Genomic DNA, 23,774 nt, shown 5'->3' with positions numbered 1-23,774 from the left:
CTGTGTTTTACATGTATTTGAATAGGGAGCATTGGAGTTGGCACTGAGCTAAAACTTCCTTTAAACTGATCCTGCTTTAGTAAAAGTTGCAGAACTTATTGTTTAAAGTGTTCCATTGTAAATTGTCTACCTCCAGAGCAAGCAATTTACTGGTTTTCAGGTCTGATTATTTTACATATGTGCACGAATATCCAATTTTAAGGCATAAGGAGTATAACATTCAATACTCTTTCAGTTTGGCTGTTGTTACTTAAATATTACGTGATCCATGTTGAGGTAAACTTCAACATTAGATAAGCAGACTATGCTGATCTGGATAAATCAAGCTTGTACACAGCCTATCTAGGTGTGTAAAGTTATTTGCACGAAGCTATAAGCAGAGTACACCTGGAATCATTGAAGTCAACCTTCAGCAGTTTATTGCTTCACAGTATAGCTTTGCATGTGTATTTGCAGCTGAGCTTAGTTACTGTTTTGTGTTTGTGGCTTTGTCCAGCTACTGGACAATGACCATGTGGGTCGGTCGTACCAGAGCATGGCTGTCAAGGCCAGTGTGGAGCCCAGTGCCAGTGTTGCCTGGACCTCTCTGGAAGGCACAGTGGGGTCTGGTGGAGTGGTACCTTCTGCTGGAGGAGCCAGTGTTGCAGCTGGCTGTGTGGTCGAGGACGACACAGTAGCAGGCAGCATGCCTCCTGACCGAGGTCCTGGTAGCCGCCAGCTTGTGCTGCTCATGGTGCTGCAGGGGTGCCGGCTGCTGACACGTGGCAGCTATGTGGTCACCCTCATAATGATGATGGCCTGGAGCATCACCTACCACTCCTGGCTTACCTTTGTGCTGTTGCTGTGGTCTTGTGTCCTCTGGATGATGCCCAGGTGGGAGGTTTTCTGCGATTCATTTCATTCTGAGAGAGGGGAGAGGGGTGGTGCTTGCTGTTAATAGGCATTTCTTGATGGGTCATCATCATCATCATCAGCCTATTTTATGTCCACTGCAGGACAAAGACCTTTCCCTGCGATATCCAATTAGCCCTGTCTTCCACCAACCGATTCCAACAAGCGCCCACAAATTTTCTAATTTCATCGCTCCACCTAGTCTTCTGCCATCTTCGACTGTGTTTCCCTTCTCTTGGTATCCATTCTGTAACCCTAATGGTCCAACGGTTGTCTAACCTGCTCATTACATGACCTGCCCAGCTCCATTTTTATGCGTTGCATATTGCAATCGCTCAGTTCAGCCCTTGGGCGCGGCTGGGCAGCCACCATTGACCTTTAGCGCAACCACGTGACGTCACGTCACGACAGCCGGAGGAAAAGCTGGGCCCCAACTCGCGCGGTCGCGCGCGGCCGCAGCCACCACCTGACTCCTCCTCCCGCTAGGGGCGCTGCGCTGGCGCGTGACGTCACGGAGGAAAAGCTGGGCCCCAACTCGCGCGGTCGCGCGCGGCCGCAGCCACCACCTGACTCCCGCTCCTCCCAACTCCCAAATATGCAACGCATTCTTGGCTTAACCAAGCTAAGCCTGGCCATTTTTTTTCTCTTAATTTCAATTAGAATATCGGCTATACCCTTTCACTCACTGATCCAAACAGCTGTCTTTCTGTCTCTTAACGCTATGCCTAGCATTATTCGTTCCATCGCTCTTTGCGCTGTCTTTAACTTGTTCTCAAGCTTCTTTGTCAGTCTGTCTCTGCCCCATATGTCAGCACCGGTAAAATGTACTGATTGTACACCTTCCTTTTCAATGATAATGGCAAGCTTCCAGTCAGGAGCTGATAATGTCTGCCGTATGCGATCCAACTCATTTTTATTCTTCTATGAATTTCCTTCTCATGATCAGGGTTTCCTGGGATTAATTGACCCAGGTAAATGTACTCCTTCACCGACTCTAGAGGCTAACTGGCGATCCTGAATTCTTGTTCTCTTGCCCAGCTATTCATCATTATCTTTGACATAGTAGCTCTACGGAAACCCGCAAGGTGGAGAGAAGTAATGAATAAAGGGAAAATCAGACATGCTCCCGTTCATAGCAATTGCTACAAAGGAAACCCATGTGGGTTCATCGAAAGAAAAGCCTCAGAGTTGAAGAAAAATTCGTCCTGGTCCGAGATTCGACCCCGGTACCACCGCCTTTCCGGGGCAGCCGCTCTACCATCTGAGCTAACCAGGCGGCTAGCAGATGGCAGGGCGAAGTGTTGTCGACAAATTCAACTTCACCCTGCCATCTGCTAGCCGCCTGGTTAGCTCAGATGGTAGAGCGGCTGCCCCGGAAAGGCGGTGGTCCCGGGTTCGAGTCCCGGACCAGGACAAATTTTTCTTCAACTCTGAGGCTTTTCTTTCGAGGAACCTGTATGGGTTTCCTTTGTAGCAATTGCTACGAACGGGTGGATGTCTGATTTTCACTTTATTCATCATTATCTTTGTCTTCTGCATATTAATCTTCAACCCCACTCTTATGCTCTCTCTGTTAAGGTTCTCTATCATTTGTTGCAACTCGTCTGCAGTATTGCTGAATAAAACAATGTCATCGGCAAACCAAAGGTTGCTGAAGTATTCGCCGTCGATCCTTACTCCTCAGCCTTCCCAGTTTAATAGCTTGAATACTTCTTCCAAGCACGCAGTGAATGGCATTAGAGAAATTGTGTCTCCTTGTCTGACCCCTTTCTTTATAGGTATCTTCCTACTTTTCTTGTGTAGAATTAAGGTGGCTGTGGAATCTCTGTATGTATTTTCCAAGGTATTTATGTAAGCAGTCTGTATTCATTGATTACGTAATGCCTCTATGACTGCTGGTATCTCTACTGAATCAAATGCCTTTTCGTAATCTATGAAAGCCATATAGAGAGGTTCATTGTACTCTGCGGATTTCTCAATAACCTGATTAATGGCATGGATGTGATTCATTGTAGAGTATCCCTTCCTGAAGCCAGCCTGTTCCCTTGGTTGACTAAAGTCCAGTATTGCCCTTATTCTATTGGAGATTATTTTGGTAAATATTTTATATAATACTGGGATGGGAGTAAGCTAATGGGCCTATAGTTTTTCAATTCTTCAACGTCTTCCTTTTTGTGGATTAGTATAATGTTTGCATTCTTCCAGTTTTATGGGACCCTTGCAGTCGATAGACACTTCGTATAGAGAGCTGCCAGTTTTCCAAGCATTATACAATATTGTGAATAAGCGATGATATTGTGAATTAAGTGAAAATATTTTAAAGTAAGGGATATTGTCATGGTCTTGTTTGGTGTGTGCAATGTGAGTGATTGCTGTGTGTACATGATACAAGCTCTCGGTTGGCCTGCTTGCGGTCATCACCTGCTTTGGTGGCCTATGCGGAGCTCCTGCTGCTGCTTCAGTATCTGTACAGCCTTGACTTGACTGATGAAGAGCTGCCGCCGCGGGTGAATGCGGTCAACCTGGCCCAGGTGGGCCTGTTCAAGTATGGCAACAACTCATACCAGCCACTGGCTGTCAAGGTTAGTGATTAGTGAACTTTTTGCAGCAGTTATGTACAGCATGGCTGACTTGTAGCACTAGAGACATGCCCAACAGGGTTTACAATGGCTTAAAAACGCATGGGAACGTATTTTTGGGGGCTGTGCAAAAGCTTGATTAGTGAGTGGATGATCAGCTTCAAACTAACAACAAATGGTACATCTGGTTGGTTCCTACTGTGCTCCAACTTGGGTCGCAACGATGTGAAGCCCTCTCTAGATTGAAGCCAGAAAAAGCATGCCCAAGCCAAACTTACACCTGCTTGCCAGAGCAGTTGTAGGCTGGAAGTGGAAATACATCAACACTTCTCTTGTAAGCAAACCTAAGAAAACGTAAGAAAATTGTGGCACTCACAACAAGACAGTTCATTCTGAAAATGATTTTATATTAGAGGGAAATAAAGCAAGCAAGAAAGAGATTGAGCGCACTCTGATCTCCTTCCACTTGCGTAATGGTGATGCTGTTGCAAGTGCGTGGGTTTTGTTGTAGCTTCGACGGGGCGGCCGGACGAAAGGTTTACGGCATGAAGCCTAAACGGCCGGGGCGTGCAGCACCGCAAGAAAGAGCCGGACTGCTTCAGTCGGGGACCAGACAAAGAATGCTCTTTTATTTCTCCGAGGGGAAGCAGGAGGCAACTTACAGTGTTTGGTGCTGAGTGGCGCCCTGACGTAAACGACCCAAAACCGAAACCTGAAGCTAACACAGGATACCACAGGTTTCATTGTGCATAATGTATTGCATGTTCAGCCTATATGGACTAACGCATGCTGGGTTGTATTGCAGCCATTAACTATTACCATGTCAATTCTTGACTGAACATTCTCAGATCAGCCGCATAACGTTGTCTGTTATGACTGCCTTTGCCATGATAGCGCAGAAAAATGGCTCGCTTCAAATTGATGTTTAAGAACTGTTGTGAAATTCAATAAGAAGAAATTCAAATCTGGGTCATTACAGCATTAGCACTGCAATACTAAGCAGTTTCAACAGAGCCACATACTGCCTACCATTGTATGCAGCTACCTGTCACCATGCTTTTCTTTTTGTGTAAACAGATGCTGTACACAATCATGTTCTGGATTACTTTGCGCCAATATGTGGAGCACCAGCGCACACCCCCTGCACTTGGTATCGGTGAGTGATGAACTTACATTAAAATATTCCTTGTTCAGGTCAGATAAAACTCAACAGTAAACGCAGTGACTTGCAAGGAAATCGGGAGTGCCCTTTTTGCACACGTTCATTCATTTTGTCTGCATTTTAGGGTTGAATAAAATTGTGAAGTTGCTAAAGCTTTAGTCAAGTAGTGGACAAATTTGCTGACTTGCAGGCAGATTGGTGTTGCGGCAAGTGCATTGGCACAGAGCATTCACATAATAAAGAATTAGAGGGGGTGATTGTAGCCTTTCTAAAGTACTTCTATCAAAGCTTTAGTTGTGTCATCAACACAATGGCTGGTAATAGCTATGAAAATTTATCCTGGGACTTGTTTAAAATTGTGTTTCAACATGACAAAAGCTTTTGTGCCAAAATTGTAGGAAATGCACGCCTTTCCTACTGCATGATGGATGGTGGACGACATGCTCACATTTTGTACATGCGATGACGATCATGTCTGCAAAGTATCTCACCAAATATCACACTGATGTATGTTTTGAAAATAACTGGAAATTTTCTTAGGGTAGCCACTCTCCCCACCAGCAGAGTGGTGTCACATGCGTGGCAATTCCATGTCAGTCTTAGTCTGATAGCCAGCTGCAGTGCAAACGCAGGGATTCTCATTAAAAGCAGGGCTCGTAAAATTGCTTCCAAAAATGCAACATACAACAAGAAAAGACAAGAAGTTAAAAATGGCCGTGTAGGTTGTGATGTGAATATCACAAGAGCCCTTGGCTCTGATATGGAAGAAGGCAAGAGAGACACATTGCTTACAAGCACTGGTCAAGAGAATACGAGGAAGCTTCTGCTGTGAAGACTTGACCACACTGTAGCTGGTGTCGGCAGTTACTATTCGACACCACTTTGGTCTGAAAATAGGATTTTCAGTACCTTCATATTTGTTCCCATCACTTTTCCACACCAAGTTGCAAGTTTCTGTTAAAGATGTCATTTAAAGAACAAAATGCAACGTTGTACTTCCTTCAAAGTGGCGCCTGGTTGGTTCCGAATGCCTGCTATTTCGAAACTACAAGCACATCCGCTGCCACTTTTCTTCAAGAGCTTGTGTTATATTTTGCTTTCAGCAGGACGTGAGTGAATTCTGCATACAATAGCAAAGCGGTCTAGTCACAGTGGTAGAATAGGAGAGGTGGCCAAACGAACTCCGCAAGCACATCTCTACTCCTCTCAAGTTTATGGAAATGTTGCCAGGTGGCGAGGCGATCTTATGGGCCTAGATAAGTGCTTTGCAAGCTTTCTGTGTTGCAAACAGTCCATGATTATCACAAATTTTCTTGCATTAAGAGGTTATTTATGTTTTTAATACAGAGAAATCTCGATGCAATGACCTTTATGGGAACGCAACAAATTGTTCGTTGTTCTGAAAGGTTGTTATAGCGGAAGCCCTAAATTTAATCATTCCGCCCATCGACCCATCGGTTGTCACCATATGAGCGATCCACAAAAACGTTGCTGTTGGCTCTCTGCCCACGCTGTTGCAATTTTCCGTAGATTCCACCACCGTGCACCACCGAAGCACCGTATAGTAAGAGGGGCACACGCAAGAGACGTTGACGCTGAGGAAACCACCGACAAAGAGGAACCTCTGTCACCTCCAAAGCATAGTTTCTTTTTGTTTGTTTGTTTGTTTTTCATATCCTTTGCCGCATACACCGCAACTGTCTCGCTTGGGATGCACAACCTGAACTGTTTCAAAGAAGGGTGAAAAAAGGAACACTTGTCTGGGCAGAGCATGCACTAGCAAAACCTAATGCGTCCACCTCCACAACAATAATAATAATAATAATAATAATAATAGTTGTTATTATTATTATTATTATTATTATTATTATTATTATTATTATTATTATTATTATTATTATTATTATTATTATTATTAAGTTTTTTCCCTCCGGCATTGTCTCAGGTTTTCCGAACCCATGCGCCATGGCATCCGCTTTCTGCACCTTGTCGTCTGCTAGCTTGCTGTTCCGGCTGCTGTGACTGAAGTCTAAGAATTCTCAAATTTCTGAATATTAATTTGTAGTGCTGAGGTGTTAACATGACACGGAAACTGAATAACGCTCGTTATTCTGAAAAGTTCGGTATTCTGAAGTTTGTAGTACTGAAATATCTTTGCATTGAAGCTATAAGCAATCAGCAGGGGATTTCTGAGAAGTTTGTTAGTCTGAAAAGTTCGTTGACGTAGTGTTTATAGTAACGAGGTTTCTCTGTAGCATGCTGAGACTTTCAGCCAGTCTTGTACACAAAAGTAAGTGTACCAGGCTGTATGGAGCTTAAAAATAACAAATAGGCATGGACAATTTCACTATGACAGTCACAGGTTGTTGATCTTGAGCGATGTACATTTATTTTTATTGAAGCGGTAAAATTCCTTTTGGTGAATGCACAGTGCCTAAAATATTTGACTTACAAGTCATTGTGTGTAGCGCTGAGCTTATGAGCAGTTACTTTACACAAGAGGTGTAAGTCAATTGCTTGGTGGCGTGGTCAGCACTTGCTTAATTATTGTTGAGCTCCCTATGAAACGGAAGAACAATCTGCTTAAAAAAAATTTGAACTAATTTTTTTTGCGATATGGTACCTTACGTGCACAATACACAAGAAAGGGGATAGCTGTTCAAGGTTACAATGCATAATCAAAAGAAATGGCCTGGATATAGCGACACTGCGATTGAGCTCAGAAAAATAAATGAAAGTGAAAGCTCCTACACGTGTTATTGCGAAGCACTTGATAACACAAATTCTGACAGCTTCCCAATTTTTAGTTTTGTCCTCCGCTTTTCGATTTCGTCTTTCACATACTGGCGCATTCTCATTGGCAATTTATTGTGTAGCACGTTAGGTATAATTTTCTTGTGATCTTCAAAGGATAATGATACATATCTGGTGAACACAGCAACAGCAACAGTAAAGTAAAATTTTTATTCCCGTTTACCCCATATAAACAACTTTTAACCCCGCAGGGGCGTCTGTGTCAGCAGGCGTTTGGTGTGTTGCGACACCACGTACCTGAGCGCACGAGGATTGGCCCTTCCCGTGTGTAGCCGTGCACGGCTTAGCCGTGTCTGGGGAAAAGGGTATCCTGGGGGTTGAGCCGATGCTGGGTTTTTGGACCTTTAAGGCCCCCCCGGCGGAGGCAACATACCCCTTTGGCCTCTGCTTCACACAGATGGCACCCCCGGACTGACCCACCTGAGGGAAATCGGCAGTCGCCTTTTCCTGTCCCCCTCTTCAATCTTTTTCTGTCTCTCTCACTTTCAATCTTTCCTGTCTTCTACTCACTTATTCTTACTTCCGTATTTCCGGGCGGCAAGGGTTAACCGTGTGTCATATATTCAACCTTGGGTATATGCATTAGGTTATTGTGGCGGCGTATAGCTGGCATCTGCAGGTTTCTTGGAACCTGCAGCGTCCCTTTGTTGGGCTCGGTGGTGGGTGGCTACCACCGCTGCCGAATTTTCAAACTGTCCAATGGGAGAAGCGTTCCCGCAACTTTTAGATCGGCCTCTGAAAAGAGGTCGCACCGAAGCAACTTTCCAGTTCTTTTTAAAACCAACTGAAAACTAATTTCCAAAATACCACGTTCTTCACAGTGAAGGCAACACAACCGTAATAAACTGTCACCATTTATAGTTTCGAAATGCCTAGCAAACACAATTGGAGCTGGTTACAAAGCCTCGAAGATGGCTAGCGGAGACCTCCTCCTTGAACTGACCGAAAAAGATCAACTAGAAAAACTTGCCGAACTCACCACTATCGGTGACATCAAAGTGACAATCTCACCACACCGCTCACTGAACACAAGCAGACGAGTTATATCGGAAGAAGACTTCCTGAACCTCAGTGATGAAGAGCTCCTCGAAGGATTTCAGGAGCAAAACGTAATAAAGGTACAGAGAATCACACTACGACGCAATGACCAACAGATTCTGACGAAACATGTGATATTGACATTTGGTAGCAGCACAGTCCCTAGTTCATTCGACGCAGGATACTATTTGAAAATCAATGTGAGGCCGTACATACCGAACCCGAGGCGGTGTTTCAAGTGCCAGAGGTTCGGGCATGGATCACAATCATGCAGAGGCAAAGAAGCATGTGCGAAATTTAGTGCCAATCCCCGCAGGGGCGTCTGCGTCAGCAGGCGTTTGGTGTGTGGCGACACCACGTACCCGAGCACACGAGGGTTGGACCCTCCCGCGTGTAGCCGTGCGCGGCTTAGCCGTGTCCGGGGAAAGGGGAATCCTGGAGGTTGAGCCGATGCCGGGTGTTCGGACCGTTAAGGCCCCCCGGCGGAGGCAACACACCTCTTTGGCCTCTGCTTCACGTAGACGGCACCCCCGGACTGACCCACCCGGGGGAAATCGGTAGTCGCCTTTTCCTGTCCTCCTCTCCAATCTTCGTCTTTCTCTCTCGCCTTTTTCATCTTTCCTGTCTTCTCTTCACTTCTTATTACTTCCGTATTTCCTTGGCGGCAAGGGTTAACCTTGTGCATTATGCCCAACCTCGGGTATAGGTATTTGGTTATAGTGGGGATGTACCGCTGGCGTGCGCAGAACTGAATACTTCCCGTCCTGTGTCGTCCCCTGGTTGGGCTCCATGGTGGGTGGCGGCCATCCCTGCCGAATATTAATATGACTTATGGAATCAAATTTCCCTCCACTCCCTGATCGCTCCTTCAAGAGGGGGCGCACCGAAGGTTCCTTCAACTTCTTCATGAGTCACAAAGAAACATTCCCAAAATACCATGTCATTCACAGTCAACATGAAAGCAAGACAGTTCGAACAATATCTCCTTTTGTTGTGGCAAAATCATTGGCAAACTCCATCGGCCCAGGTTACAAAGTAACTAAAATGGGAAGCGGCGATCTTCTTCTTGAACTTCGTGACAAGACACAGTACAGTAAATTGTCAAAACTAATTGCTTTTGGGGACATTCCAGTTTCAGTAGGCCCACACAGATCTTTGAACACTGTCCGCGGTGTCGTCTCTGAAGATGACCTGCTTGATCTTAGTGAAAGTGAGCTACTTGAGGGATGGCAAGATCAAAATGTAGTAAAGGTCCAGAGAATAACGATTAGGCGCGACGGCAAGGAAATCCCCACAAAACACATAATCTTAACTTTTGGAACTAGCACTTTACCAGACTCAATAGAAACAGGATACTGCAAACTCTGTGTAAGACCATACATACCTAACCCACGCCGATGCTTCAAGTGTCAGCGGTTCGGGCACGGTTCACAAAGCTGCCGAGGGCGCACTACTTGTGCAAAGTGTGCATCAAACGAGCACTCATCCGACACTTGCACTTCCACCACCCATTGTGCTAACTGTGACGGGGATCACCCAGCGTACTCTCGTTCTTGCCCATCCTGGAAAAAAGAAAAACAAATCATCGAAATCAAAATCAAACTGAACCTTTCCTTCCAAGAGGCGCGCAAGTGCTTCTCGATGAACCAGTCTAGTCCGTCTTACACCGATGTGGCGCGCCGGGGGGCAGCGCTACATCCTTCGGCGGCCGCCCAAGTCACACGGAGTGTGACGGCGGTCACGCCATCAGCCCCCCCGGCTGGAACAGCCAGCGCTGTACCGGCCCCCACAAAGGAGGACCAGCAGACCCTCGGGCCTGTTGGACCCAAGGCCACTGCGCGTGCAGATAGGCCTACCACCCCCGCGAACGTGCCCGCTGCGCAGGCGCTATCCACCGCCTCAGACGAGGTGATGGATACAAATACCAATCCGGCGTCTCAGACGCCGAAGGAACGGCGCAGCTCCCTCGAGCGCGCCCGGAAGTTAGAGAGATCGCGTTTCACGGGGCCTGGAAAGGTCTCGTGAGATAATCTAATCCATATTTCTTAGACACACAGCACAAAACACATACATTATGGATACACAGTTAATACAATGGAACGTCAGGGGTTTACTCCACAACCTAGACGACATTAAGGAACTTTTACATAGGTACACCCCAAAGGTGCTGTGTGTCCAAGAAACACATCTTAAACCCTCACAAACAAACTTTCTCCGACAGTATGCCATTTTCCGGAAAGACCGCAACGAGGCCCTTGCCTCGTCGGGCGGTGTGGCAATAATAGTAGATAAGTGTGTTGCTTGCCTGCAGTTACCCCTTAAAACGCCCCTAGAGGCAGTGGCAGTCAGAGCAGTGCTTTTTAGTAAGCTGCTGACAATTGCATCTTTATACATTCCTCCCAACTGTCAACTCTCCAAAACTGAATTTGATAGCTTTATTGCGCAACTCCCGGAACCCTACATTGTCGTTGGAGACTTAAATGCCCATCATACCTTGTGGGGCGACTCTAGGTGTGATGCCAGAGGGCGTCTGATTGAAAATTTCCTATTCAGTACGGGTGCATGCTTGCTAAATAAGAAGGAGCCAACTTTTTACAGCGTTGCACACAAGACATTTTCATCTATAGATCTATCCATTGTTTCAAGTACAGTCGTGCCGTACTTGGAGTGGAATGTACATAAGGACCCATACGGGAGTGATCATTTCCCGATTGTTTTAAAATTAAGGAAACGGGACGAATGTTCTCCACATGTACCCCAGTGGAAAGTTGACTCAGCCAACTGGCAGCGATACGGAGAACTAACATATATGACCTGGGATGATATTCGTGCACTCAGTATTGACGATGCAGTCTCATATTTAACCGCATTTATTCTCGACGTAGCGTCAATATGTATCCCACAAACAAATGCATCGCCTAATAAACGACGTGTTCCCTGGTGGAACGATGAATGTAAGCAAGCACGAAAGAAACAGAATAAGGCTTGGAATCAGCTCCGTGACTCTCCGACAATCGAGAACCTTATCAGCTTTAAGAAAATAAAACCAGAAGGAAGAAGAACGCGCCGCCGTGCCAAAAGGGATAGCTGGCAAAAATATATTTCCGGCATTAATTCGTATACAGACGAAAGAAAAGCCTGGAACAGGGTAAACAAACTAAAAGGCCGTGAAACTCATCCACTACCATTAGTAAACACACAAGCAGACACTCTTGAGGAACAAGCTGATTGCCTAGGAGCATATTTCGAGCACATTTCCAGTACATCTCATTATACAGATACATTCCTAAAATACCAGCGACTAGCAGAACAGCTGCATTTGAGTCGGAAGGGCACATCCAATGAAGCATACAATCGTCCATTTGGAATGGCTGAGTTCCAGGCTTCACTGAACTGTTGCAACAAGTCCGCTCCAGGAAGTGACAGAATATTGTATGAGATGATCAGACACTTACACCCTGAAACCCAAAAAACACTACTGTCACTCTTCAATTCCATGTTCTCTGCCGGCTACATTCCTTCTGCCTGGAAAGAAGGAATTGTAATCCCTATTTTAAAAGAGGGCAAGGACCCTTCCTCACCCAACAGTTATAGGCCTATAGCTCTGACAAGTTGTCTATGTAAATTATTTGAGAAAATGATTAACCGCCGCCTCATCCATTTTCTTGAAAGCAACAAGATACTCGATCCCTTTCAATGCGGTTTTAGGGAGGGTAGATCCACAACAGATCACCTTGTCTGCATAGAGACAAATATCCGAGATGCCTTTGTCCACAAGCAATTTTTTCTATCAGTATTTTTAGATATGGAAAAGGCATACGACACAACCTGGCGCTATGGAATCCTCCGTGACCTGTCTGAAATGGGAGTTCGAGGCAACTTGCTGAACGTGATTCAGAGTTACCTCTCCAATCGCACGTTCCGTGTTAGAGTTGGTAACGCTCTGTCTCGTCCATTTACGCAAGAGGCTGGTGTTCCACAGGGTGGTGTGCTGAGCTGCACTTTTTTCATTGTCAAAATGAACTCTATCCAGACTGCCATACCACGTAGCATGTTTTATTCTGTATATGTGGATGACATCCAGATAGCTTTCAAATCATGTAACCTAAGTACCTGCGAGCGGCAAGTACAGCTTTGCATAAATAAATTATGTATGTGGGCGGACAAAAACGGTTTCAAGCTATACCCACAAAAAAGTACATGCGTCCTGTTTTCTAACAAGAGAGGTATACTTGCGGACCCCGCAATAGATCTAAATGGAGAGCGGCTATCTGTGAGCCATGAACACAAATTTCTAGGAATCATTTTAGACAGTAAGCTTAATTTTGTACCCCACCTGAAGTATCTGAAATCAAAGTGCCTCAAGACTATGAATCTTCTGAAACTCTTATCACGTACATCTTGGGGAAGCGACAGACGGTGCCTTCTAAAACTTTACAAAAGTCTAATATTAACACGGCTTGACTACGGATCAATAGTCTATAATTCTGCTGCACCAAGCGCTTTGGAAATGCTAGATCCCATCCACCACCTAGGTATCCGCCTTGCTACAGGCGCCTTTAGGACTAGCCCTGTGCAAAGCCTCTACGTCGAGTCAAACGAATGGTCATTACACTACCAAAGGACATATTTAACTTTCTCCTACGCCTTGAAAGCTAGATCAGATGTTAAACATCCTTGTCATTCCACTATATGCGACTTGTCCACTGCTAGGCTGTTTCGTAACCGCCCGGCCACTAGGCCTCCTCTGTCCCTCCGGTTGGAAGCACTCTCAGAAAATACAGGGATCCCTCTTTTACACAATGTCCTAATGGCTCCTATACGGCTTCCACCGCCTTGGGAGTGGCAGACTATAAGATGTGACATCTCTTTCTTAGAAATATCCAAACAAGCACCTGAGGCTCACATACAATCTCATTTTCTTGAACTTAAAGAGAAGTATTCCTGTGACGAATATTACACAGATGCTTCGAAGTCTCCAGCTGGTGTTGCTTACGCAGCTCTCGGACCCTCATTTTCAACATCAGGGCCACTAAACCCACACACCAGTATCTTTACGGCAGAAGCATACGGTATACTTTCGGCTGTTAAACACATAAGGCGCAGAAATGTCGCTAAGGCTGTTGTCTTTACAGACTCATTAAGTGTCGTGAGAGCCCTTATTAGCTTACGAAAGCATAAGAATCCCGTTTTGAATGAGCTGTATAGCTTGTTGTGCTCCGCATATATCTGCAACCAAGCGATTATCCTATGCTGGGTACCTGGCCATAAAGGTATAAAAGGTAATGTAGCTGCTGATGAAAACGCTACGTCAGTGAGTTTTAGCGACACAGATAGAAATATCCCTATTCCTGCCGCAGACCTAAAGCCCTTTTTGCACCGTAAATTGAGGAAACATTGGCAAGCAGAGTGGGATACACAAACATTGAATAAGTTACACATTATAAAACCAACATTGCGGAATTGGATAAGTGACAAAACAGCACGGTACAAGGAAGTACTTCTTTGCCGTTTAAGAATAGGACACACTTACAGTACTCACTCCTACCTATTGACTGGCGGCGATCCTCCTACTTGTAGTAGGTGCGGCGATAGCCTGACTGTCCTCCATGTTCTTATCCAGTGCCCTGCAATAGAAACAGAGAGGAAAAAGTATTTCCATTCTGCATATCGGGAAAATATACCACTTCACCCTGCATTTTTTCTTAGTGATGAACCGCTTTTTAAACTGCAAATAGTTTTAGATTTCTTAGCTGAAACCGACATTCTGAAAATAATTTGGCCAGGAAATTTTAACACATGATTACCAGCCCTTGCATTCGAGGGCCCTCTTGATGATTGAGTGTAACTGTTGTCTGGTCTTATGTTTTTATCAAAACACAACTGCCATCGTCCATGTCCATAATTAATCAGTGTCATTATTTTACTAGCTATATATTTACGTCATTTAGAGCGAAAGTTTTAGGCCCTTATACAGCCATGTCACACCTACCATAATAAATTCACTGTCCACGCCATTCAGAATAAATTCTTTAAATTACCATTTGTCATGGCGCTCTTTGGCCATAACTGGCCCTTGCGCCATTAAAAACCACATATCATCATCATCAATTTAGTGCCAATGACCATCCTTCTGATAACTGCAATGCTCCCGCACAATGTGTAAATTGCAAGGGCGATCATCCAGCTTACTCACAGAGTTGCCCTTGCTGGAAAAGAGAAAAAGAAATAATTGCAATAACTGTAAAGGAAAAGATTTCATTCCATGAAGCGAGGAAAAGGCTAGCACACTTACCTCAAGTAAGCTATGCCAGTGTGACGCGGCAGCGGGCAGCGCCACACCGGTCTCGGGAATCTACAGGGTCCACGTCCGGTACCCCTGTAGAGACCCCAACCGCCCCCTTGGGGGATGCAGCCAGTGCTGCTCCATCAGAAACGAAGACGGGCCAGCAGACCACACTGCCGCAGGGCCCGAAGTGGAACCATACCCCACGACCCAAGACGCGCGTCTCGGCGCCTGGCTCTCGATCGTTCAGTGCCTCGGAAAAGGCGATGGAGGTCGATCCAAAAACCCCGGTGTCATTGACGCCAAAAGACCGGCACTCCTTGGAGCACTTACAGAAGGAGAAACATATTGTAACTCCTGTGAGAAAGGGAAAGGTAACCTAAACGGTTACCGCCCTTTGTAAGGGTAATCAGCTTTTTCAAAACGCGTCACCTAGAACCTGTACGCTCGCACCCATAAGTAATTTTTTTTTCCAATTCCAATAAGATGGCTTTCATCATTCATTGGAATTGCAGAGGCCTAATCCACAATCTAGATGACATCAAAGTTATTATAAATAAGTTATCGCCAGTGGCATTCTGCCTCCAAGAAACAAACCTAGGACCCAAACATATACATTTTCTAAAAGGTTTTACTGTCGCAAGAAAAGACCGCGAGCACTCCAGTCGTTTATCAGGAGGTGTCGCTATTGTCGTCCAAAGCGGCATTCCCACACGGAATGTTTTATTAAATACTCCGTACGAGGCAGTAGCTGTCACCGTTTTGTCATTTAAGACTGTCACCATCTGTTCATTGTACATTCCTCCCCATAGCCATTTCAAAACTCGAGATTTAGAAGATTTAATTGACCAGCTGCCGGAGCCTTTTGTTTTAGTTGGAGATTTTAATGCTCACTGCACTCTTTGGGGTGGCGATAAGAATGACCAAAGAGGACAACTTATTGAAGATTTTATTTGGCTAATAACATCTGTCTTTTAAATTTAGGTGCGCCAACTCATTTTTCACCGAGTTCACATACTTTTAGCTGCATTGATTTAGCATTCTGCTCTCCCGACATTTTTACCGATTTTAAATGGGATGTACTGGAGGCATCATATGACAGTGATCATCTACCTGCTATAATCAACCTCACCTCAACGCTACCCATTATATCTCACAAACCGCGCCATTGGAAACTACAAATGGCAGACTGTTCTGTTTTCACAGAAAGTGCCAGGCTGGAGGAGCTTACTTTAACAGATTTAAGCATTGACGAAATTAATGAAAAATTTACTAACTGTATTATTTCTGCAGCTGAAAAGGCCATTCCGCAATCTTCTGGCGTTGTTCGGAAAAAGCTTGATCCTTGGTGGTCACATGAATGCACCGTAGCAAAAAAGCAGCAAAATAAGGCCTGGGGAATCTTACGTAGGTACCCAACATATAACAACCTTCTAAATTTTAAACAAGCCAAAGCGAAAGCTCGATTTATCCGGAGACAGGCAGAAAAATCTTCCTGGCAAAAATATGTATCTACAATTAATAGCACCGTCACATCCAAAAGGATGTGGGAACAGGTCAGGAAGTTTAAGGGGGACTACTCATCATACACGATACCCATACTTACACCTTCAGGCACTCAAACAACACTACAAGAACAAGCGAATATACTTGGGGAACATTTTTATAACATCTCTAGCTCGGCTAATTATTCACACATTTTTAAAATACAAACTGTCAGAAGAAAAGGAGACGCTACCAACTGCTTGTATGTCAAGGGATGAATACAATGCTCCATTCACGGTACAAGAACTTAATAGGGTCCTCTGTGCTGGCAAAAAAACTGCAGTAGGTCCTGACCAGATCCATTATTCCATGCTTGCACACCTGTCCCAAGCATCCGTAGAGGCTCTCCTTAAATTTTGTAACAAAGTATTTGAATCTGGAAGCATGCCAAAGAGTTGGAAAAACGCAATAGTTGCGCCTTTTTTAAAAACAGGTAAATCCCCCACATCGCCAAGCAGCTTTCGACCCATTGCCCTGACAAGCTGTTTGGCGAAATTGTACGAAAGCGTCGTAAATGCGAGATTAACTTTCACGCTTGATACACGGAACTCCGTTGATTTTCACCAGTGTGGCTATAAAAAAGGGTGTTCAACGACAGACCACCTCGTCCGACTTGAACACGAAATACGTGAAGCATTTTTACACAAACAGCACTGCCTGGCAGTGTTTTTTGACCTAGAAAAAACGTACGACACCACGTGGAGATTTGGAATCTTACGTGACCTCGCCGCATTAGGAATCCGTGCCAAAATGCTAAACTGTCTCGCTGATTTTATGTCCAACAGAACATTCCAAATCCGTCTAGGCACTGTGCTCTCACACACATTTATCCAAGAAAACGGCGTGCCACAAGGTTGCGTACTTAGCACAACACTCTTTATAGTAAAAATGAACTCTGTCAACAACGTCATTCCCACCTCTGTTATGCGCTCTATATACGTCGATGATCTGCAAATAGCGTGCCGCACCTCAAACTTACGAACATGTGAAAGGCAGCTCCAGATAACAATAAATAAACTAATGGAGTGGGCTGAGAAAAATGGCTTCCGCTTCTCTACTCAGAAAACTGTTACAGTGCTTTTTTCGCAAAAATGAGGTTTCTACTTAGACCCGGATGTAAAATTGAATGATGTCGCGCTGCTGGTAAAACAAGAATATAAATTCTTGGGAGTAATCTTTGACAAAAAACTAAACTTCCTAGCCCACATTAAAACACTAAAGATTAAGGCAAATAAAGCATTGAATATCCTGAAAGTTTTATCTCATAAGCACTGGGGTTTCGACCGAACGTGTCTATGTATTTACCGGTCTCTTGTGCGTAGCCTTTTAGACTACGGCTCCGTGGTTTACGGCTCAGCTAGACAGTCCTATATCCAACGACTTGAACCAGTACATAACCTTGGACTGCGACTGGCAAGTGGTGCCTACAGAACCTCACCTATTCAAAGTTTATACGTCGAGTGTAATGAACCCTCATTACAGCAGCGCAGAGCATTGCTCACATACTCAGAATTCAGTCATCACCGCAACACATATGCTACAACATCCTCGCACAATGCAACTCACGCCTACACTATACAAATAAACCGAACATGATTAAACCGCTTGTCCTGCGATATGAGGAATATGTTCGGGATTATGACATTCCTTGCGAAGTCCTCCAGTTTGCCAGAAAGCCACAGCGTCTGGCCCCGTGGCATGATTTTGAACCGTTATGTGACTGGACACTGACACATTTAAAGAAGAAAGACGCCCCACGCGAACACATTACACAAGAATTTCGTCTTCTTCAGGACAAATATCAAAATCGCATGGAATTTTACACTGATGGCTCTAAAACGAAAGAAGACGTGGGTGTGGGGGTCGTAATGGAAAATTGGGAAGCAAGTATTCGATTACCACAACACGCCTCTGTTTTTACGGCCGAAGTTTTCGCTATATGGATTGTTGTTAAAAAGATTATCGCTGATAAACACAAATGCAGTCATATACACAGATTCTTTAAGCACACTGAAGGCTCTATATCTGAAATCTGAGTGTGAACCCCTGATTGGAGACATTTTAAACATGGTGGCTTTTCACGAATACGGGAGGTCAATTCGTTTCTTCTGGGTCCCAAACCATGTTGGGATACCGGGTAACGAAGCAGCTGATAGATATGCATTGATGGCAGCGCACAAAGACATTACAAACACAACACTCCCATATAAAGATAGCATCCGTGCAATTAGAAAAGGCTTAACAGTAAAATGGCAACGCGAATGGGACCATTGTGCCGACAACAAGCTACATCTCACGAAACCCATAGTTGGCGAGTGGAAGTCATGCTATCATCAGGAGCGGTTCATCGAAGTAGTTTTATGCCTACTGCGCATTGGGCACACACACTTCACACACACAATTACTTACTTACGAAAGAAGACACACCAACATGCAAGAAATGTCAACAGCCACTAACAGTTATGCACATATTACTCACATGTACACAGACTGAAACACACAGACGAACACTTCTGTACAAATTATATCAACTACACATACCTTTACACCCTGCTCTAATTTTAGGTGATGACCTGCTAGTCCCATTATGTGACGTCCGTAAATTTCTAGACGACACTGGATTTTTACATAAAATATAGATTACTAACACAGCTTTTTCCTTCATAAACTGGATTTTAAAACACCTCGTGTTTGGCGCAGCATAGCCTTAGCTGCTTTTGCGCCATTAAACCCCATTTAACTAACTAACAGCTTTGAAGTTAGAGGTAATCAATTTCAGGCCAAAAATTTGGCGTATTACCCCACTATTTACTGCAAGTCGGAAGCTCCCTGCATGCACGAAAACCAACTGTGGATAGATACCACCATGCTCACTTAACAATCAGCATTGTATGTTCTTGCAATTGTGATGTGCTTTATATTTTTAACATACTTGCATGCCCTCTAAGAAACGATAACGACAATGACAACAACGTAATAATAATAATAATAATAATAATAATAATAATGCGGTTAACACATGTTAATACTGAAGTTTTTAGCAAACAGTAAATATTTATTGTTAACATATAACACTAACAACTATAATAACTAACTGCTACAATATAAAAGAAATCATTATTTTCAACCATCGGCCCTTTAGCAACAACATTTATTTAGTCCCTAGCGCCGATTCGTATCCAGGAAAATAAACAAATAAAGATAAGTGAACAAGCAATGAGGAGTGAATGACACATCTGCAGGAATGCTTCATGAGCAAATCCACGCAGATCCACATTCTAAGCAACTTAAAATATTCAGTGTCATTTAATCCCTCTCTATTGTATGACACGACGACATGAAGCTCCTTCTCAAATGGTCGAGACGTAAAAATACAGCTTGACTGCTTGTGGTGCCTGTGACTGTGTACTTTCACGTATGGCGAACTACCCATGCTGACACCTTGCATAAGACAGCAACTTGAGAGAAGTTGTGAAAGGCTCGGAGCATTGGCGAAGCTGCACCATTTGGCCACCCTCTCCTACTCTACCACTGTGGTTCTAGTTGACTGGAAGCAGGAACTACCGCTGCATACCAGAATTTTGCAAAGCTCTTGCTGTTACAGCTGCAGCATCGGCCACACGCGAGCCCACAGCCACATCGGCCACACATGTACTGTGCACGCAGTTCTGTCGCGCTTCCGAACTTCATGTGCACCCTCCTTTTAGAGTCACCAAATTTAAAGTGTTCGTTTTAACAGTACGGAACTTTTGAATACGTTGTTTATATCTGAACAAAGTTTCGATCAGCAGGGTCAGAAAATCATAAATGCCATTGAATGTGGGTCATTATAACTGATAGATCGTTATATCTGAGATCAACTGTGTGTGTGTGTGTGTGTGTGTGTGTGTGTGTGTGTGTGTGTGTGTGTGTGTGTGCGCGCGCGTGTGTGTGTGCGTGTGCGTGTGCGTGCGTGTGTGCGCGCGCGCGCGCTTATAGGGTGGTTCAGCGAACACTTTCAAACATAAAAAAAATTGTCTGTGACAGGTAGCACAATTCTAGTCCATGAACTGTCTACTTGAAAAGGCGGACATTACTTGCACAAAAAATTGAAATGCCTGATCGACTAATGAACAAAAATTCAATAATGACGTTTTTAGCTAATTACCTTATGTCAGATATTTCAATTCACAAATTCTAGTGGGTGAGACTGGAAGGCATATTCACCTGAAAAGAATTGTATGAATGACACCATCTACAAGATATGCACCATGAAACTTGCGAAAAATTCACTGTCATTCCACTTGCTTTCTGAACAAAATGTCGTTTTATGCATTGAAGCACCAAAGTAACTGGAACGCCAATGCGTTTCTCCACAAAGTTCGGGAATTAATATCTCGAAACTAGTGCCATACTGAGAATTCGTTCCAAGTGGATCCGCCTTCCGAACTCCCCAGCTAGACTTTTGGGTGAACTGCGGGAGGACAGGACAAGGAAGGAAACAAACACAATACACAGTGTTCTCATGTTTGACGTCTATGTGCCGCCACAGCCACGCTAGAAAAGGAGGCCCTCGCATGCTTTCGCTCACACCTAGCACCTTATCGCACTTGGACGTTACATAAAACATGATGCGGCTCCGCTTCGATGGTCACTCTCAGTCGCACAGGGTGCGATTTGAGAGGTGCGTTTGCAAGCAGCCGCATGTAATTCTATCGTTTCACCATCTATGTCCACAGAAATTTTCACTTAAGGTGAAAGCCTTAGACGGCTCATGGGATGATAAGGCCAATGTCCGGCATTAAGCCGTCGGCGCTATGGCACCAAAATTTATAGGGTGTCGTACCCTCAACATTGGTGGGAATCGAACCCACTGCCTGTCGTATTAATCAAGGCAAATTTAATTAGGACTCGCAACTTTCGGTTAGAGTCAAACTCGTGACCTTCAGTGTTAATTAGGGCGAATTAGGCCCCTTTATAAGAAAGTGTGAAGCCAAGGCGGAGAAGAAACATCAGCATGACCTGTGGTGTTAATTAGTGCAGTTAAAATATAGTTTATTAAAGCACTCGATCCCATGACCTTTGGTGGGAGTCGAACCCACCTGGAGATATTGACTAATCGGCCATATCTCCAAGTTAGATTCCAGTTGACATTGTGAAGGTCAAGGGTTCAACTCTCATGGTGGGAGTCAAATGCACGTCCTTTGGTGTTAATGAAGGTGAAATTAGTTAAGGCCCTCGAACCAATGGAATGCCCGACCTTTGGTTGGAGTTGAACCCACAACCTGTGGGGTTAATTAAGGCAGAGTTAATTAAGGCACAATTAAGATAGAATTCAATGACTTTGGCGGGAGTCGAACCCACTTGGAGATATGGGTGAACCGGCCATATCTCCAAGTTGGATTCCACTCAACATTGTGAAGGTCGAGAGTTGAACCAACAATCTTGGGTGTGAGTCAACCTGCAGCTTTTGGTGTTAATTAAAGCGAGGTTGATTAAGGGTCTCGAACCCACAACCCTACATGGAGATATGGGCAAAGCGACCAAATCTCAGAAGAGTTGAACCCACTACCTTTGGTGTTAATTATAGCAAAGGTACTTAATATATAATTAATTAAGACAGTTAATTAGGGCACTAGAACCTATGACCTTTGGTGTTAATCAGGGTAAAGTTAATTAAGGCACATTTAATTAAGGCACTCGAACCCATGACCTTTGGTGGAAGAAAACAATAGGAAGTAACAATGCATTAGAAGGAAAATGTTAAGTAACATAATAAATGTCTCTTGAGCGGGCAGGCTTTTGCCTTCATTCTCTTTAGTGTATCTAAAGTGCCTGTCAACTTTTGTCTGTATTCCTTAGTGGTGGCAGTTATATTGAGGTTCAAAATACATGGTGTTTTACAGACCAAAAGTTATAAAAGCGTAAATACTTCGTTATATGGAGGTTTAATTGTATATGTACATTACTTAGAAGAGGATGCATGCACGAAAGCATCATTATTTTCCGAACATTTCAGTCGAGTTCTGGCCTTCAAAGTAAATTAGATTAAAATATAATTACTAGCACTTATACTTACTTATAATTACTCCAGCAGCGATTATCATCTTCCTCAGCCACCTTTTATATATGGCATGCTCTGGTGTGTGTGTCTTGTGCCTCATGCCGCGAGCTAAGAGGTTAGAAAAAGGGGAAGAAAAAAAAAAAGGCGCTTCTGCTCCTGCTATCAGTCCGAACGGTTCTCTGACGTTCCAAAGGTTTATCAATGAGGTCACCCAGCGACTCCCCTTCGTCTTTGCATACCTCGATGACCTCCTGGGGGCTACTGTTTCCCCCAAGCAGCATAGCAACCATTTGTACCTGCTGTATTGTTGGCTCCAGGAACACGGCCTTCTCTTCAACGTCACGAAGTGTGTCATTGGTGTCCACGACATTGAGTTCCTCAGACATTGTGTGACCCCAAAAGGATTGTTGGAAAAGAAAGTTCAAGCCTTACGCTAGTTCCCTCACCTAGTGTCACTGCAAAAGCTCCATGAGTTCCTTGGGCTGCTCAACTTCCACCGCCATTTTCTTTCCAACATTGCCCAAGTTATTATACCACTTACTGAGAATCTCAAGACCACTAAACCTCCATCTGCCTCACTGTCCTGGACCTCCAGTGCCGAAGAGTCCTTCAGGCTGCGAAGAGCGCATTGGCAGATGCCACCCTCCTGGGTCACCCCCTACATGTTGCACCAATGTGCCTTATCACTGATGCGTCTAGTGTGGCTGTCAGTGTCATTTTACAACAGTTTCAGCACAACTTCTGGTGCCCACTCGGGTTTTTCTGCCAGAAGTTGAAGCCTGCCGAAACGTGCTACATCATGTCTGGGTCGCCACATTATAGGGATCGAGGTTAGGTCCACTATAACAAGGTATGACTCAGCGAGCCAAAGGCCTGAAAACTGTTTAGACTGATGGCAGGAGCAGAAGTTATTTTTTTTATTTGTCTTCCCTTTTTTCTAACCTTGTAGCTCGCTGCACGAGACAGAAGACTCATGCACCAGAGCGCGCCATATATAAAAGGCAGCCGAGGAAGATGACGATGGCTGCTACAATTACTATTATAATTATACAATAAAAGCTTGTTAATTCACAACTCGTTAATTCAAAATTTTGTATAATTTGAAGTAGCCGCTGCGGTCCATCCAGCAATGCATTGAAAGCAAAATGTAACACATCCCGCTAATTCACACTGAAATCTGTACTGCCACCGATAATTCGGACTTCGCACCATTGTTGATGGGGAGAGTGCTAGTGCTCAGGAGCACGTTGTCGACGCTGGCGTCGCCACGCACGCCACGCACGCCACGCAGCTTTATCTGCAGCCCTTTGTTTAGGCCTGACTGAAAAGATACGCGTTTGTGCCTGACCAGGCATGGCCAAATGCCTTTATTGCAGGTCGCTTCTCTCCCATGAGGTTCTGTATAAAGCTCAAGGG

General features: G+C 44.4%; 1 protein-coding gene and 1 non-coding gene across 4 annotated transcripts in view; both read left to right on the top strand.

Annotated features, from left to right (window-relative positions):
• Positions 1–23,774, top strand: part of Piezo (piezo type mechanosensitive ion channel component) — a 237,466-nt gene that overhangs the window by 56,288 nt on the left and 157,404 nt on the right. For all 3 annotated transcript variants that reach the window (XM_050191503.3, XM_055062065.2, XM_050191500.3), the window contains 3 exons: positions 497–873; positions 3,284–3,473; positions 4,548–4,626. In XM_050191503.3, the coding sequence (XP_050047460.1) occupies positions 497–873; positions 3,284–3,473; positions 4,548–4,626 (646 nt within the window). The remainder of the gene's footprint in view (positions 1–496; positions 874–3,283; positions 3,474–4,547; positions 4,627–23,774) is intronic.
• Positions 2,232–2,306, top strand: TRNAS-GGA (transfer RNA serine (anticodon GGA)). Its single transcript has one exon. It is a non-coding gene; the product is annotated as a tRNA-Ser (tRNA).

This window comes from Dermacentor andersoni, chromosome 1 (assembly GCF_023375885.2).
Source record: "Dermacentor andersoni chromosome 1, qqDerAnde1_hic_scaffold, whole genome shotgun sequence".
Taxonomy (NCBI): domain Eukaryota; kingdom Metazoa; phylum Arthropoda; class Arachnida; order Ixodida; family Ixodidae; genus Dermacentor; species Dermacentor andersoni.
The sequence above is the reverse complement of the archived record's forward strand: the minus strand, read 5'-3'. Positions and strand labels throughout refer to the sequence as shown.